At 33.2% G+C, this 16,067-nt stretch overlaps 1 protein-coding gene across 4 annotated transcripts in view; it reads right to left on the reverse strand.

Annotated features, from left to right (window-relative positions):
• BAZ2B (bromodomain adjacent to zinc finger domain 2B) overlaps nt 1–16,067 on the reverse strand; it is a gene marked incomplete at both ends in the record, with an annotated part of 130,086 nt that overhangs the window by 70,841 nt on the left and 43,178 nt on the right. For all 4 annotated transcript variants that reach the window (XM_079709954.1, XM_079709955.1, XM_079709956.1 and 1 more), the window contains 3 exons: nt 681–742; nt 858–950; nt 7,329–7,539. In XM_079709954.1, the coding sequence (XP_079566080.1) occupies nt 681–742; nt 858–950; nt 7,329–7,539 (366 nt within the window). The remainder of the gene's footprint in view (nt 1–680; nt 743–857; nt 951–7,328; nt 7,540–16,067) is intronic.

Raw genomic sequence — 16,067 nt, forward strand, 5'->3', positions numbered from 1 at the left:
GCCCCATGCTGGCAACTATTTACATAGCCTTCACATTGTATTAGGTATTACAAATAATCAAGAGATGATTTAAAGTATACAGGAAGATGTGCATAGGTTATATGCAAATACTACAGCATTTTACATAAGGGACTTGTGTCTGTGGATTTTGGTATCCATGGGGGTCCTGGAACCGATCCCTTGTGGATACTGAGAGACGACTGCAGTAATTTTTTAGTAACTCTGAAAGCAATCACAAGCAATGGAGGCAAACCTTATTCTATATAACTTGAATTTAATTTTTTACTAGTATTTTACATGTTTTAGGGCAACAGCTTTTCTTATTAAAATTTGAATATTTAAGGAATATCCTTCATTTACTGATATATTAATTTAAAAAGTTTGAAAGTTATTCATGATGTCAACTTATATTCAAAGTCTATCAGGATATTAAAAGTACTTGTACAATTTACTGTTTGGTAATCAACTCTTAGAAAAACTTGGAAGTAGAAGACTTCGTTTTAAAATGAGGTGAATTTTAACTAATGAAAGAGGACAACTTTCTAAATAAGATACATAACTAATGTGAAATACAGTTATTTCAGAAATCAAAATGAAAATAATGTACACATAGAAAGATATAGATAGATCCCCAAAACAATGCCTGTGTTTTAAAAATCAGTTCCAATGAATAAACATACCTGTTGTTTCATAATCTTTATCTGTTCTTTTTGCTTTCGCTTCTCCTCAGCAGCCATTATTGCTATGATGAAAAATCAAGGCACAGATATCATCAGAAAAGGAACAAAGAAGAGATGCCTCTTATGAATTACCCAATACTCACTCTTCAAGTTTATGCTACCATTTAAATCACCCACCTCGCTGTTTTTTAGCTTCTTTGGCAACCCGAGCCTGTTCCTGCTTTTGCAGTTTTCTCAAAAGCTTTATTTGTGCTGCTTGCCTGGCTATTTCTGAAAAATACAAAATTTCAAGGAATGTTATTAACAACTTTACATAACTGCTAACCTAAAAACAATACCTGTGAAACTGATATCATCATGAAGGACATAATTTTTAAGAAAATTGCCAAACATTAGATACCAAGTAGGAGAACCTCAGAAAATGTCATGTTCATTTCCCCTAGAAATTGCCAAACTATTTCATCGAATATGATCCCGTATACATAAGAAAAATGATGCCTCTCTTAATCCTCATCACAAAGGCTAATATAAGTACATTTTTTTTCACATTTCATGTAATCCTCACTTAGTATGAAAGTACCTGCTAATGTGTAAAAAAAAAGTGATTCAGCTTCAGTCTTAAAAATAACAAAATATATATAAAAAAGAAAGAGAACCCAAAATAGAACAAAGCCCCCAAACTTAGCATTTCAGTCTGCTATATAAATGGTAAAATTTTTGAATCCATTGATATTTTCATTTATGAAGGAAAGCGACTAAATCTCCTAAATAAAGAGTACAGAATGTCAATGAGTTTTAAGGACAACCTAGTTCTCATACTTTTTAAGGACAAATGTATGAAACTGGGATAGACTGACATAATTAATGGTCCCAAGTCTTCATTCCTTGACTATCCATGCCATTTGTAATGTGACTTTGCGGTCCCCTCTCATCAAGACATGTGTGGAATATATCTTCTTGTTCCTTGATTTTGAGTTCAGCCATGTGATCTTCTTTGGCCAATGGGATGTAAACAGTGTGATGCAAGTAGAAGTCTGAAAGTATACCTGCACTCTTTCTACTCTTTTTACTCTTGTGCCTTGCCCTTTACTATGAGGACATGTTCGGGCTAGGCTGCCGGAGGTTGGGACACATGGAGTCAGTTGACTCCACTAATGTGAAAAAGTCCAGCCAAGATCAGCAGAGATGCCTAACTGCCTAACTTGCCACCAGCTCATTCCATCCGCACAAATAGTTAGTGCTTAGAGTTGTACACCACTGAGGTTTTGTGGTTGGCCTTAATGTGGCAATAGGTAGCTGATAAAGAAAAGCATGTAATGTCACACTTTCTTCTGCTGGCAAACTTGATCAAAATACTTCTAACTATAAAAGTGGTGTATCATAATATCATTCATAAAATCATTTTAGAAAATACCACTTTACATTAGACATTGTTTTCAACTTTGTAGCAGGTGAAGAATTTTAAGAAACTTATATTCACTAATAATATGATTAGGTAATCACTTGATTACCTAATCAAGTGATTAATTAGGTAATCATGTGATTCAGGTAATCACATGATTACCTGAATCACTTGAGCTCTACTCATAACTTCCACCATTTATTGAACTGTTGTATTAAATTTACATGATCTTGTTTAATTTTCATAACAACATTATGAGATAGGCAACATTATGCCCAGCTTACAAATGAAACAAACTAAGGCTCCCAGAAGTTAAAGAGCAGAGCTAAGATACACACACAGAACTTTCTGACTTCACAGTCTATATGTTACTACTTCTAAATCCCTTAGAGAAATTTAAATGCCTAGAGATTTTAGAAAGAAACTTAACCCTATGTCCTTGTAACAGCTGAGGTGCAGTTGATTACTACGGTTGATTTCCTATCATGAAGACTTAAAAAAAGGGGAGGGGATATAAGAAGGTTTGATTTTATCTAGGAAACTTGAAGTGTTAATAAAAGATGAAATAGAAGCTGATACTAAAGTATACCTCCAATCTTCCAGTAATTTTCAGTATTAAGAAGTTTTAAGCATCATCAAACATTTCTGAGCCGCATAAAAAGGATTCTCCTGTTCACGAAATACTCTGCGAAATAAAAATGTATCAACTGGCCTGCAGAGTTAGCAAGCTCTGATAATAATACACCTGCAGGACACTGTTCTCATCTATGATAGATCCAGGTAAACATTATTTTTTAACATATAGGAATTGAAGGCTTTCACTGAACTCTGATATAAAGACCTAAATCTGCCTTAAAATGTAAAGGGTTGCTAAGTGGTTAAAAAAAAATTTCCTAGAAAAGGTGGCATAAGTATGATGCTTTGTTCCAAGCTAAACTGATGCTTTCTAATAGAAGTTTGGCTTATAATAAAGAAATTTTTGTCACATATATTGGCGTATTTTTGTATATGAATGTATCAGTCAATTTCAAACTCCACACAAGTTCACACTAGTTTTCATGTTTAAACTCCTGGAAAAGAAAAACATTATAAAGCTCAACTCATATCTTTTCACTTTAGCAAGGGAGATACAATTTGGATTAATCACTTAAAATTTATATAGCTTAACTTTCACGTTACAAACAGTTGGAGAAAACATGAAAAAAAATGTTAAAAGAAATTAGAGACACTATGGAGGAAGGAGAATGAGTTAGAGACCAAGAAAATTCACTCAGGCTCTGAGGAATAAACTGCTCCCAATATCTTCTCATTTATTTGGTTTATGGTTGCTGAATATATTATTATTATTTTTTTTAAGATGTTGGGGGTAGGAGTTTATTAATTAATTTATTTATTTTTGCTGTGTTGGGTCTTAGTTTCTGTGCGAGGGCTTTCTCTAGTTGTGGCAAGTGGGGGCCACTCTTCATCGCGGTGCGCGGGCCTCTCACTATTGTGGCCTCTCTTGTTGTGGAGCACAGGCTCCAGACGTGCAGGCTCAGTAGTTGTGGCTCACGGGCCCAGTTGCCCCGCGGCATGTGGGATCTTCCCAGACCAGGGCTCGAACCCATGTCCCCTGCATTAGCAGGCAGATTCTCAACCACTGCGCCACCAGGGAAGCCCTGAATATATTATTATTGTAATGAGCATTTGAAATATTAATTTGAAAACTACCTTTCATGGTTGAAGAATTTGTCTCTTTAAATTTCAAAGGTAAAAATTTATTTTGAAATAAAGTTTATTTTCACTTAGAATTAGGGATATTTTAAATATACCACACTTCTTTGATTCTAAGATGCATTTTTACACGTCTAAAATCAGAGTGTGTGTAAAAATTGGCAGCACTTTTCTTCCTTAGTGGAACATCTTAAAATACTGGGGCATCGCATAGACTAGGGCATCTCAGATTCTACAATGTATGAAATGGACAAGTGTTACTCGGTATCTCAGAAAATCTGAGATATGAATGGTATTGGCCAATTAAGAAGCAGGTTTATTTAGATAGGTTAAAAGATTTTTTCATATTCAAACTTTGTCAGATTCTTATTTGTATTCCCTGAGAAATTAGAGACCTCTCATTTCACAATGCTTGAAAGTACATTCAAAGTTTGCATTTATTTTACTGTTCTGAATCTTTCTTCAAATTAAGTCCAGTTGTTCAGCCTAGCTGAGTCGTTGTATGATGATAATATATAACAGAAACTTATAGAATCCCCTTGAATAACCCCCTCAAACTGTTAATGTAGAAGCCTTTTAGAAATAAAAGGGGTGATAGTGATTCATTGCTATTTTCTTTTCTTCCCAAGAAAAAAATGTATATTATACCACATTTGCTTGTACACATTAATAATTATTATTTATCTAATGTTAAATATTTAACATTTATATACATGCGAGAAAGAACATATATACACACAGTAAGGTCAAATGTAAAATAATTTGCAAAATGCAACATAATACAACAAGGGAAAAGTATGTAACGGAATACAAACCAATTTGAAATCTAGAGGGAGAAAAAACATTGAGTAAAAGTTGAATAATCAACTTCTATTTTGTAAAAATTTAGTTACTTTTGCAAATATAAAGTTGCCATTTTGGATACTAAGTATTAATGCTATTTGTATAAGATATGCAAAACATGCATGAAGAGCCCAGACTTTGGACATCAGTTAATTTCAAGCTTTCTTTTTTTTTTTTTTTTTTTTTGCGGTACGAGGGCCTCTCACTGTTGCGGCCTCTCCCGTTGCGGAGCACAGGCTCTGGACGCACAGGCTCAGCGGCCACGGCTCACGGGCCCAGCCACTCCACGGCATGTGGGATCTTCCCGGACCAGGGCACGAACCCGTGTCCCCTGCATCGGCAGGCAGATTCTCAACCACTGAGCCACCAGGGAAGCCCCAAGCTTTCTTATTTTATGCAAACAATGCACATTCCCCACTATTATACATTCTTTAGAAGAGGCAGTGGTTTATTGACAATACTAATTTTAAAAACTCATCATATATGGCTGTTATCTGTTAATATATTAACTTATTTTTAACCTTCACTAATAACTATTCAAGGGAGATAAACGTCTTAATAGAAACCAAACAGGATAACTTTTAAAATATTTTAAAAACATACTAAGACAGAGAAAAACTTATACAACATTAAGTTACATACCAGGCAGTTAACTGACATGCCACTGGTGGAAGTATGAACTGGTGCAATCTTTTTGGAGATAATATTTGCCTGATATTTACCAAAATTGAAAATGCACACACCCTTTGATTCAGAGATTCTATCTCTAGGATTTTATATTATAGATAGCCACACATGTAGAAGGATGTGAAGATATGTGTAATATGTACTACTGCAGCACTGTTTGTGATAGCGAATATCAGGAATAGCTAGAACAGTCACCAAAAGGAGACTAATTTAATGAAGTATGGTAGAATCATACACAGTATCACTCACTATTCAGCCATTAAAAGCATAAGGTTGATTTTTAAGAGCTGATATAGAAAGATGTTCAAGATAAATTAAGTGGAAAAAAAGGCAAGCCGAATAGTATGTACATTATAAGCCAGTTATTTTAGAAATCAAAAAGGATATATATGTAATACAACATATTATATATGCATATGTATATATATGAGTGTTTGAAGGCATGTGTGTATAGGAGTTTATGTACAGTTTATGTATAGGAGTCTCTGATAGCCTAACAAAAAACTGTTAATAATGATTCCACTCATGAATATCTTTTACAGAAAGTTTTCAGTTCTATGAGCTTTTGTCATAGATATTTGTTTCATAACAAAAACAAAGGAGCTACAAAGAAGTCAACATTATGATGTTGTTTACAATAAACAAATAAGTCAGGCTTTTCCCCCAGAGAGAACCTATGAGAAGTAAAATCCTGTTAGTCTTCTAAGTTAGTTCTTATTGTTGAACTTTTATTTTACATTGATATATATGTTTATATATATGCTTGTGAATATAAAACACCAACACATATACTGATATATATTCAGATAGCCTTCACAAGAAGCCCTTCACAAGAAGAGTCTTCCCAGTTATAACTAGTAACTCAAACTCAGGGCAGGACTGTTTTATTTTTGCCAGCTTTTTCTGTGTCAGACATAGCCTGGGAACTTAATGTTAACAATTTATGTACACTTTTTTTTTTTTTTTTTTTTGTGGTACGCGGGCCTCTCACTGTTGTGGCCTCTCCCGTTGCAGAGCACAGGCTCCAGACGTGCAGGCTCAGTGGCCATGGCTCACGGGCCCAGACGCTCTGCAGCATGTGGGATCTTCCCGGACCTGGGCACGAACCCGTGTCCCCTGCATCGGCAGGCAGACTCTCAACCACTGCACCACCAGGGAAGCCCTATGTACACTTTTTTTTTTTTTTTTTTTTTTTTTGCGGTACGCGGGCCTCTCACTGTTGTGGTCTCTCCCATTGCGGAGCACAGGCTTCGGACACGCAGGCTCAGCGGCCATGGCTCACGGGCCCAGCCGCTCCGCGGCATGTGGGATCTTCCCGGACCGGGGCACGAACCCGTGTCCCCTGCATCGGCAGGCGGACTCTCAACCACTGCGCCACCAGGGAAGCCCCCTATGTACACTTTTGAGTCATAAATAAATTTGAGGTTATTATGAGCACTTTGTGCTTGACAGTGGTACTTTCTGACGGTCTTAAAATAAATATTTGTGAATTAAATCTATTACCTGGGCATTTTGAAAATATCTGTAATATGTGCATACTACAGAAGAACCCAAAGACTGGGGTTACTTACCAGTAATTGGAGTTCTCTGACTGAAAATTTACTCCACAGATCCACATATTTTGGAGTTATCCCCTTGTACCACCTCCAGGAATTGGGAGCTGTTAAAATGAGAATTTCCAGAAGGTTGGCACAACCTTAAGGCATGTGCCAAGTGCTGGTAGATGCCCTTCCAGTGCAAGCCTTAAAAGCTTATCACCCATCTTTGTAGTTCTCAACACACAGGGTCTGTTGTGTTTATGAATATGGCTCTTGAAAGGAGCTTACCTAATCAAAGAACTCCAGTTACCAGTGGGACTCCTTATTTTCTCATTTTTATTCTAACACAAATATCTACTTTTTAGAAATTGAGAGCAGTGTTAATCTTTTATCAGTCAAAAATACAAGAAATATTTACACTTTTTAATATGACTATTACAGTGTCAGATACGTTCTGTTTCTTACCTTGAGCTTGCAGTTTTCTTAGTAACTTGGCATCTGTGTTATCTAGAAATTCAGCACTGCCAACATTTGGAGGTCGACCCTTTCGACGTCTCATCCTGGATTCCTCTCTTGCTCGCTGTCTATCTGGATTTGGTGGTCTTCCTCTACGACATTCCATTGCCCTGATACGGGGAATGACATCCTCTTCTTTCAAAAGACACCACTGCATTCCCTTTTAATTAACATTTTATAGAAATAAAGATTACAAACGAAATAAACACAAGTGATCAGTATGTCAGAAAATTCTCGGTAAATTCACAGATATTTTGAAATTTATAAAGCTGGTATAAACTTTAGGAATTTTATTTTTTTAATTAAATTTATATTTAAAATTATTCATGGACTTGGCATCTTTTTGATATTCTTAATGAATTCAACTTTAAACACAAAGAGATTTATATCTGTATCTATAAACATATAAATAGATACATATTTTTAAATAACCATTTCTGAACTACAATGACCATAAAGTTGGCAGATATTTGAAAATTAGTTGTGTGATGACACCTCTGTGGATTGTTCTCATGGGTTAACAGTGAAACTAAACATTAAGCTATCCAAATAATAGATGAAAGTTCTCTTTATAGAAATATTAGAGCTAATAAATCAAGAAGGAATGTAAGAGTTAGAATATCAGCATCTTGCAATACCTGAGGAATTAATGAGTCTAAGCACTGAACTTGAATGGTTGCCAATCACCAGAAAGAGAGACAACCAGACAGATATTAGCCTCCTGATGGAGGTTCACTCGATCACCTATAAATTAGTCTTGTCCTCTACAAAAGGAAATCAAATCTAGATTAGACTTAATTACTATAACTTCACAGGAAAAATTGGGTGAGAAGTGTATGGTTAACTACACAGCAAAATCCAGTCGAGGAAATACTACACATTTCTTCAACAGTTTCTTCAACAAATAAATTTCAAGAGGTAAAAAAACCTGTGGGACGATTAAAGGAGCCTTGAAAGATGTACCAAACAATCCCAAAGTGTGGAGCTTACCTAGATAATGATTCAAATAGACGAACTGTTCAGAAACTTTTGACAGTTAAGGGAAATTGAAAATTTGAACAATAACTATTATTTGATGATATCAAGGAATTATTACTTTAAAGTGTGATAATGGTACCATGGTACTCTTGTAGACAACAAGAGTCCTTATCTTTTAGAGATATGAACGGAAACACTTATAGAGGAAATAACATGTATATTATTGGCTTCAACAAATTATGGAAGAGGAGAAGTGGATGGGGGTATATGTAAAATAATATTGGCCACATGATAATTTCTACAGCCAATGATGAATATATGGTGTATAATTGAGATTTCCCATTATAAGTCTCCTGATGGAAACACATTCATCAGCATAATGCTAGTGTATTATGGGAATAATCCTGTTCAGTGTATAGATACCATCAGCGTCTGGTTTTCATTATCCTTCATATGTCATTCAAAACAAATATATTATCGTTTGTGATGAGCTGCTTTTCTCTTAAAAAATACATTATTATATTACCTTACTTATAGTCCAAATCAACATGTTCAAATATAGGAAAGGCATCCTTTTAAAATAATCCTTCTAAAATAATTGTTTTCTTATTTCTTATTTCTTTTTTTAAAGAGATAATTCCTTTAGTGTGACATTTAAGAAAATGTTTTAAACATGCTTTTTTTCTTAGAAGAATCTCAAACTAGGAATTTAGCTTGAACCACTATGGGCAATTCTGCAACCAAAAATAATCAAAAGTTCTTGAGTTATACTTTATGCCATGATACCTAACTTGGGGCAAGGAGACTATGAATATCTCATTCAATGGGTACTAAAAGTACAAATACTACTCCTGCTACCACTATGGATGATGGTTACATCCCACATTCCAAGCACTCTGCTTAGTTCCAGGCATCTTGATTACATTATGTACTTTAATCTTCACAACAGTACTATCTAATATGGTGGATTTTACTGTACCTACTTTACAACTGAGAGAAGTCAGGCCCAGTTGAATAATTTCCTAAGGTACGGAGGCAATAAGGAATAATATCTAAATATCTAAAAATATCTAAATATCTAAATATCTAAAAATAATATCTATACTAATTCTTTTCAGTAATTGCCAGGTTAAAAATAATTTTACAAATTAATTCTGAGGAAAGTAAGAATTTTTTTTGCTGAGATTTCAATGAAGTCAACAGAAACAGCAGTTGTACCAACTTCATTTTCATGCCATAAACCACTAAGAAGGAAGCCATCAAAACATTTTTATGTTCACCAGTATGGGAAGCTTTTGATTAGTTCAGGTTTTCATTTTTCTATTATGCTCTTAGGCACCAAGGCAGCATGCATCACATAAATTGAAAAATATAAAAGTGACATTTGTGACACTTGAAGTAGAAGAGAAAGAATAATAAAGGAGTCTGTAAAGGAATCTGCATTCAGTTTTTAAAGTACTTTATTAATAATAAAATAAACTTTTAGCCAAGATTTGAAGGGTTTGATCAATTTATTTTTTTATTCAGTTATAATTTTACACTGTTATGTTTTACTCAGCTAGGAAAACATACCTGCCTGTGTCAAAAAAGGAATAGAATATGTTGGTGCCCCAAACTGGTAACATTATAGTGACATTATCATTTACATTTTTGCCCTTGGCATTTATAAAGTAAATGCTTTCTAAGGGAGTTGCATATATTGGACTACATATAATGTCTTTTGACTCCTGGATTTTAGAAAATGAGAACTGGATTGTTAGGAATCTGAAGCTTATATTACAGCTTTAATTCACTGAGTAGCCAAAATAACCGTGGGTAAGGAAAAAAAAGAAGCATTTTTCTTAATAAACTTTTCCTTAGGAAAAGCAAACACAATTTACATCACTTGCTTCATATGCTATAAATTTTTTGAAATTATTCATCAAAAGAGTTAATTTATTACTTTTTTTCTTAATTTCTAAAATTAAGATAGTAAATGGTTCCTGAAAATAATCTTTCTTGACTAAGATTTAAAAGATATGGATAAAAAGAAAATAGATATTCAACATGATGGAGATGATGGCAGATTAAGTCTCTTATACCATTATAATTCCACTTTCAAGAGTTACTAATTTAAAGCCTTAGCAATAACATACTTCTGTAAATACTACGAAGAGAAGGAAAAAAGGGTTTATGCTTTATTTCAGAAGACTGAACAAAATAATTAAGGCTAAGTGAATGAGCTAACTACATTATATACTATACACTCTAATGCATTATAAAAGACTACACTGTAAGACTATAATGTATAATAAAAATAGTTTCCAACTACTTGAACATTTGTTGAGGCACCTACTCTGTATCGGCATAACATTTTCTAAAGGTAAACTAGAGAGAGTTCTCTCCCCCAAACGACCAACATTTTTAACTAGGACCTGAGGTTCCGGCTATTCTAATGCAGGTGATTCAAGGACCACACCCTCAGCAGTAATGAATTGGGAAAACTTTAGAGGTTGGGACAGTAAGTTGCCTCAATTGTCCACTTAAAAAATAATGATGGTCTAGATTAGGACCTGAGAATCAGAGTGGAAAGGAAAGTGAATATTTTACTCTTTTTTTGGAGAGAGAACTTCCTGGATGTGAAGGAGAGAAGTCTGAATGGAGACCAGAAAGGTCTGGAGAAATACTTGAGAAAACTGGCAAATAAATTTATTGCTTTCAGGTATTTTATACTTTAAAGACAAAATAGAGCTTTAAAGAAAACATTTGAAATGAATTAGTTTTTAAATGTTTTCTGTATTCCGAAATTCAAAAAGGATGCTAAGAAATTTAACTTAAATAAGATTTTCTATTTCAACATTTCTATTATTCTTCATAAATGATACTCTGAACATCTCATGAGCAATTGCTTTGTTTTCACCTTATGTTATGGACACTGAATTGTCTAGTTAAGGAGATATTGGACAGTCCTAACTCTTACATTTCACTGATAAGTAAAGTCAATTTGTGGCTTACCAGAAACATGTTTAGGTCTTAATGGGCTGTGTTATCAAGTCTCATTCCTGTTTCAATTTTATACTCTAGCTTATCTTTATTTTTCTTTTGTTGCTCCCATTTTGCTTGATTTTGTATACTTGAAGGTTTATTTCTTTTGGGGGGAAAGCAGTATATAAGTAAAGTAAACCAGTCCACCAAAAACTAATTCACTGAATGATCTATTTACCAAGTTACTGTGGTTTTTTATTTTTTGTTTTTTAAGTTTTAGTATCACCAAGACTTTGCTGCAGCAATTTCACCAGGGATTTGCAGTCCTGGGCCACTAAGTGTCAATTCCCTCATTAATATTTGAGATGCCTACTACTTCTAGAATGCTCCATGTTATATAAGCGAATGGATGATCTTTACTCATATTTCTCTGGATCAGGACCTGTATCTATCCCAGTCTTTGACTCTGATAGAAAAATAGCTGTGATGAATGTTTTAAATCTGGCTTAAGGCATTAGTCTGACAATTTTAGGTCTGTTGGTCATTCAGTGAAGGATCATTTACCAAATTGATTTCTGGCTAAATAATTTTCAGTAAATTTAACCACGGTTCAAGTAAATGAAGATAATTTTTTTCTACTACTTTTCTCTTTTAAGTGTAATTTCAGAATCTTTTACTTCCTGATACTTAGTTTATTAAAAAACTTTAGAATGTCACACCTAAAAGGGAACTGATCTTAAAGACCTCCTATAATATATATACTTCACATTACAGATGAGGAAATTAAGGCCTAGAAAAGTAGGATTCCGTTTTCCAAAGTAACATAGGATGCTGAATTACCCTGCTAGGAGTCTAAGAAAAATCTTAGGGCAGAAGCAAAGCAAGGACATCAAATATTTTTCACACAACTTGACATTTCATATTTTAAGAAAAACATTAAAGTTATTTTTATGAGAAAACTCAGAATTTTGTTGGATTTCCTTACACCTAATTCACAGTTTAGTATTATGTCTATTTTTAGTTACTTTGTGGTGCCAGAGGTAGGTAGTGAGAGCTTTATATACCATAAACTTTACAGCATTAGGGATTCTTAATCTTAATAATAAACTATATTAATATCATATACTGAATAGCACTTTAAAGATGTGAAAGAGTAAGAATAGTTATCTATGCTGGGAGATGGTTGTCACCTATTAAAAACAGTTGAGGAAGATGTGGTTTGATACAATTGTTTCCACAATGCTGACTATGTTTTCCAGTTACAGTAGGTTACCCTCAAAGAGTTAGGACTGTCAGATATCTCCTTAGTTCTACTCTTGGATTCTTACAGTTGGCTTCCTAGTATAGGCCTTTGCCTAGCCATCAAAAATCCTACCTGGTAGATTAGTGACATAAATTTCCAGAGTTTTGGACTTCTGGTACTGATCTTTTGTGTTCTCAGGGTCCATATATGGCCACAGCTGTGTTGCATTAGGTATGACAGTTAACAGTAGAGTTGAATTAGAACCCTGGTTGTTGACTCCCAATCTTCTGTTCTTTACTTATTTGAAATAATTACCAGCATTACAGTCTTGCCACAGACTGCGTGTTGACTGCTTTATTGTGAAGTCTCCCCTTATTCCTTATTAACAAAACCCTGATTTTAGCTGAAAAGCATTGTGCTTAGTGTTTTTTCTTCCCCAGACAACAAGCTTCTCTAAACCAGTGATCATAACTTCTATTTCTTTTGTACTCTGCAGTTTCTCCATGAACATTAGTTTTTCCTCAAAGTCAGGCTTTCAAGTTCATTTCTGTAGTGAAATGTGTTCACAATTTGCTTTATGGAAAATGCTTTTAGGGAAAATTTATTTGGGAAAAAATGCCTGGAACATTAAGTATTTGCCACAAACATCAACTGATTAAATGACTAAGAAAAAAAGGCTCTTTTCAGTAAGAACTATAGATGTTTTTCTTTTCTCGTGGCATTATGCCATTAAAAAAGTATCTTAAAAAATACATCTCAAATAGAGAAAGCAACGTTTTTTTCCTAAGTCACTTTTAATTGTTCCTTCTTTGCATCTTTCCTTTTCTTTGCTTTTTTGGCCCGAATGCAGCAGACATTCATTGACCTTTGCTTGTTAACTTCCTGGTTGAAAAAAATAAACTTAATTGTTATATTTATGCTTAGGCGTTTTGTTCTCTACCATTCACACAAAAAAAATCTTTCCCAAATGAGATTATCATATATTTCAAAATAATCTTTGCCATTAACAATTCATTTTGAAACCTTCATATATCGCTAATAAAAATGTGAATACTTTTTACCTTTTTACCTAAGTATCATATTTAGGAAAATAAAAATAACCCTATTTTATATTTACCAAAATCTGCCTAGCTCAACCTTACTTTCTATTATTCTGACACTCAAAAACAAAATAAAATGAAAACAATGATAAACATTAGGTTCAACTAGTTCTTTATCATGTGATGGAGAAGTCTGTAAGAAATATATTTACCTTATTGCCTTTTCAAAGGGATTTCACTGGCTAAAATAGTTAAAAGAATTTCAGTAAGAAGGTAGCCAGCCAGTATATCACGTGATTATAAAGAGTGCTATGGTTCATTTTGTTCCATGAAATCTATCATCCTAAAATCATGATTTTTATAGAAGCCAGGAGGAAGTGTTTGGTATCTAAGGATCGGTAGATACTAATGAGTAGGTGATTTTGCAAATCTCTTACCATATTTGTAGATCGAAATAAATAAAATTGATAATGGATAGATTAAAGGCTCCCCCCAACCCCAATTTCTTGTGTCAACCCTATCTTATTTAATTAAGGACTTCTCTTTTTAATTTTTTTAAAGTTAATCATTAGATTTTTGTCCTTTAGTTAATGATGAATTTACTAAATTTCAATAAATATGAACTCTCATACCTCTCATCTTACTGTACTGCACACAAAATTAGTCAATACTTTCAACAAATGTTTGCTGTTAATAAATATATATATAGTCACTGTCTTAAGCTCAGAAATACCTTGAGTCAAAGATGATTAACATATAAAATAACCACAGTTCTCTACTGCAGATATTGTCTTCTAACAGAAATTACCATTTCCTAAATTTCATCTGTAAAATATAGTGCTTTGGAATATCACTGCTGCAATTTTTTGAAAAACCTTGAATGAAATTAGAACTTAGAGAACTACTATTGGTTGTTTTGGGGTTTTTTTTTTTTGGTAAGTTTTAAGAGAAAAAAGAAAAATATGATGGAGAAAATTATATTTTCCAATGCAAATGTTTTATTAGGAGAGTGATTAAGAATACTAATGAATTTACAAATACAGCATTTCATTTGCTATCAAACACCAAAAATAAATATATGAAACTTGGAAAACTGTAGCGGTAACACTTAAAATCATTATGTAAAATCTCCATGCATTTGGAAAACTGAATGCTTAGCTTTATTGGATTACAAGGGGTAGATGCAATTATTTTTTAAATAGGAAATTGTTTTTCACACTATATATGTAATACAAGCACATTTTAGAAATTATGAAACATGCAAGAACACAGGAAAAAAAAGATCCACTGTACCACCAATCATTACATCCATTACTAAAATTTTGGTACATTTCCTTTCAGTCTTCCAATATGCATAGTTTTGTTTTTCAATATACATACAGCCATCATACCATTTATACAATTTGTATAGAGGCAGACCTATTGTAAACATATACAGATCATCACTGATTGGTAACGGAGTCTTTATCTCAAATTATATTTTATATCTTCTACAAAATTTAAGCCAATCAAAGTTATTACACATGACAGTTACTCTACCAAAAATCTGTAATCTTTGTTCATTTTCATAGAAAATTGTAAGTACATACATTTCTAATTAACTAATGCTTATACATATTGATCATACAATAAAAAGTATATGGTTCTTCAACTATATGCATCTCTAATTAATTAACTAAATGTTGTTTTGATTACTCACCTTTAATTGTTGTTCTCTAAAAGTATCCTGAAATGAATTCAACTTACTCTTATTTTTTAACCAAGAGAAGTACTCTCAAATTGCTAATATTTTCCCTTAGTAGTCTGCTGAAATGTTGGCAGCTTAACACATTCTGGATTTAGTAATTCATCATATTTCCTTGATTGGAATTGATCTCTCAACAAGACAATATGCTTTGGAAAACACTGATTATGTTTAATAAAAAGTGAATAGATGTCAAAGAACATTCTGTTCTGCCTAATAAGGCTTTATAGACTAAGTCTAATTATCACTGATAAAAAACTAAAAGTCCCTTATGTATTGGACAGCAATTAGCTTTCCTCTCAGAATAAAATTCTATTGAACTTAAAAACATAAAGATATCTTTGGCATATTTAAATGAAACAAGTAAGGTTATGATAACATGAAAATCAAAAGATTTAAAAAATGAGAATTTTTAAATAAAATTATTATTGCCTTCTAATATGTTTTGTGACTTAAAAACTGATCTAGGATATATGGAGAGTGCAAAATAACACTGTGGTTCACTAAAATTCCGAGAATCTGTTTGGTGACAAATTTAGTCCAAGTTAGACATATTTTTAAGTTTAAAAAAGAAAAACCCTAGAATATATTTCCATAAATAAGTTAAACCTCAGATGAATATATTTTGGCATTTTAGAATTACTGGTAAAGAAACAAGTGGATGTGGACATAAAAAGTCATGGACAACAATGGAAAATAGGTTACACAATGAATGCAAA

Source organism: Hyperoodon ampullatus (genome assembly GCF_949752795.1).
Source record: "Hyperoodon ampullatus genome assembly, chromosome: 8".
Lineage (NCBI taxonomy): Eukaryota > Metazoa > Chordata > Mammalia > Artiodactyla > Ziphiidae > Hyperoodon > Hyperoodon ampullatus.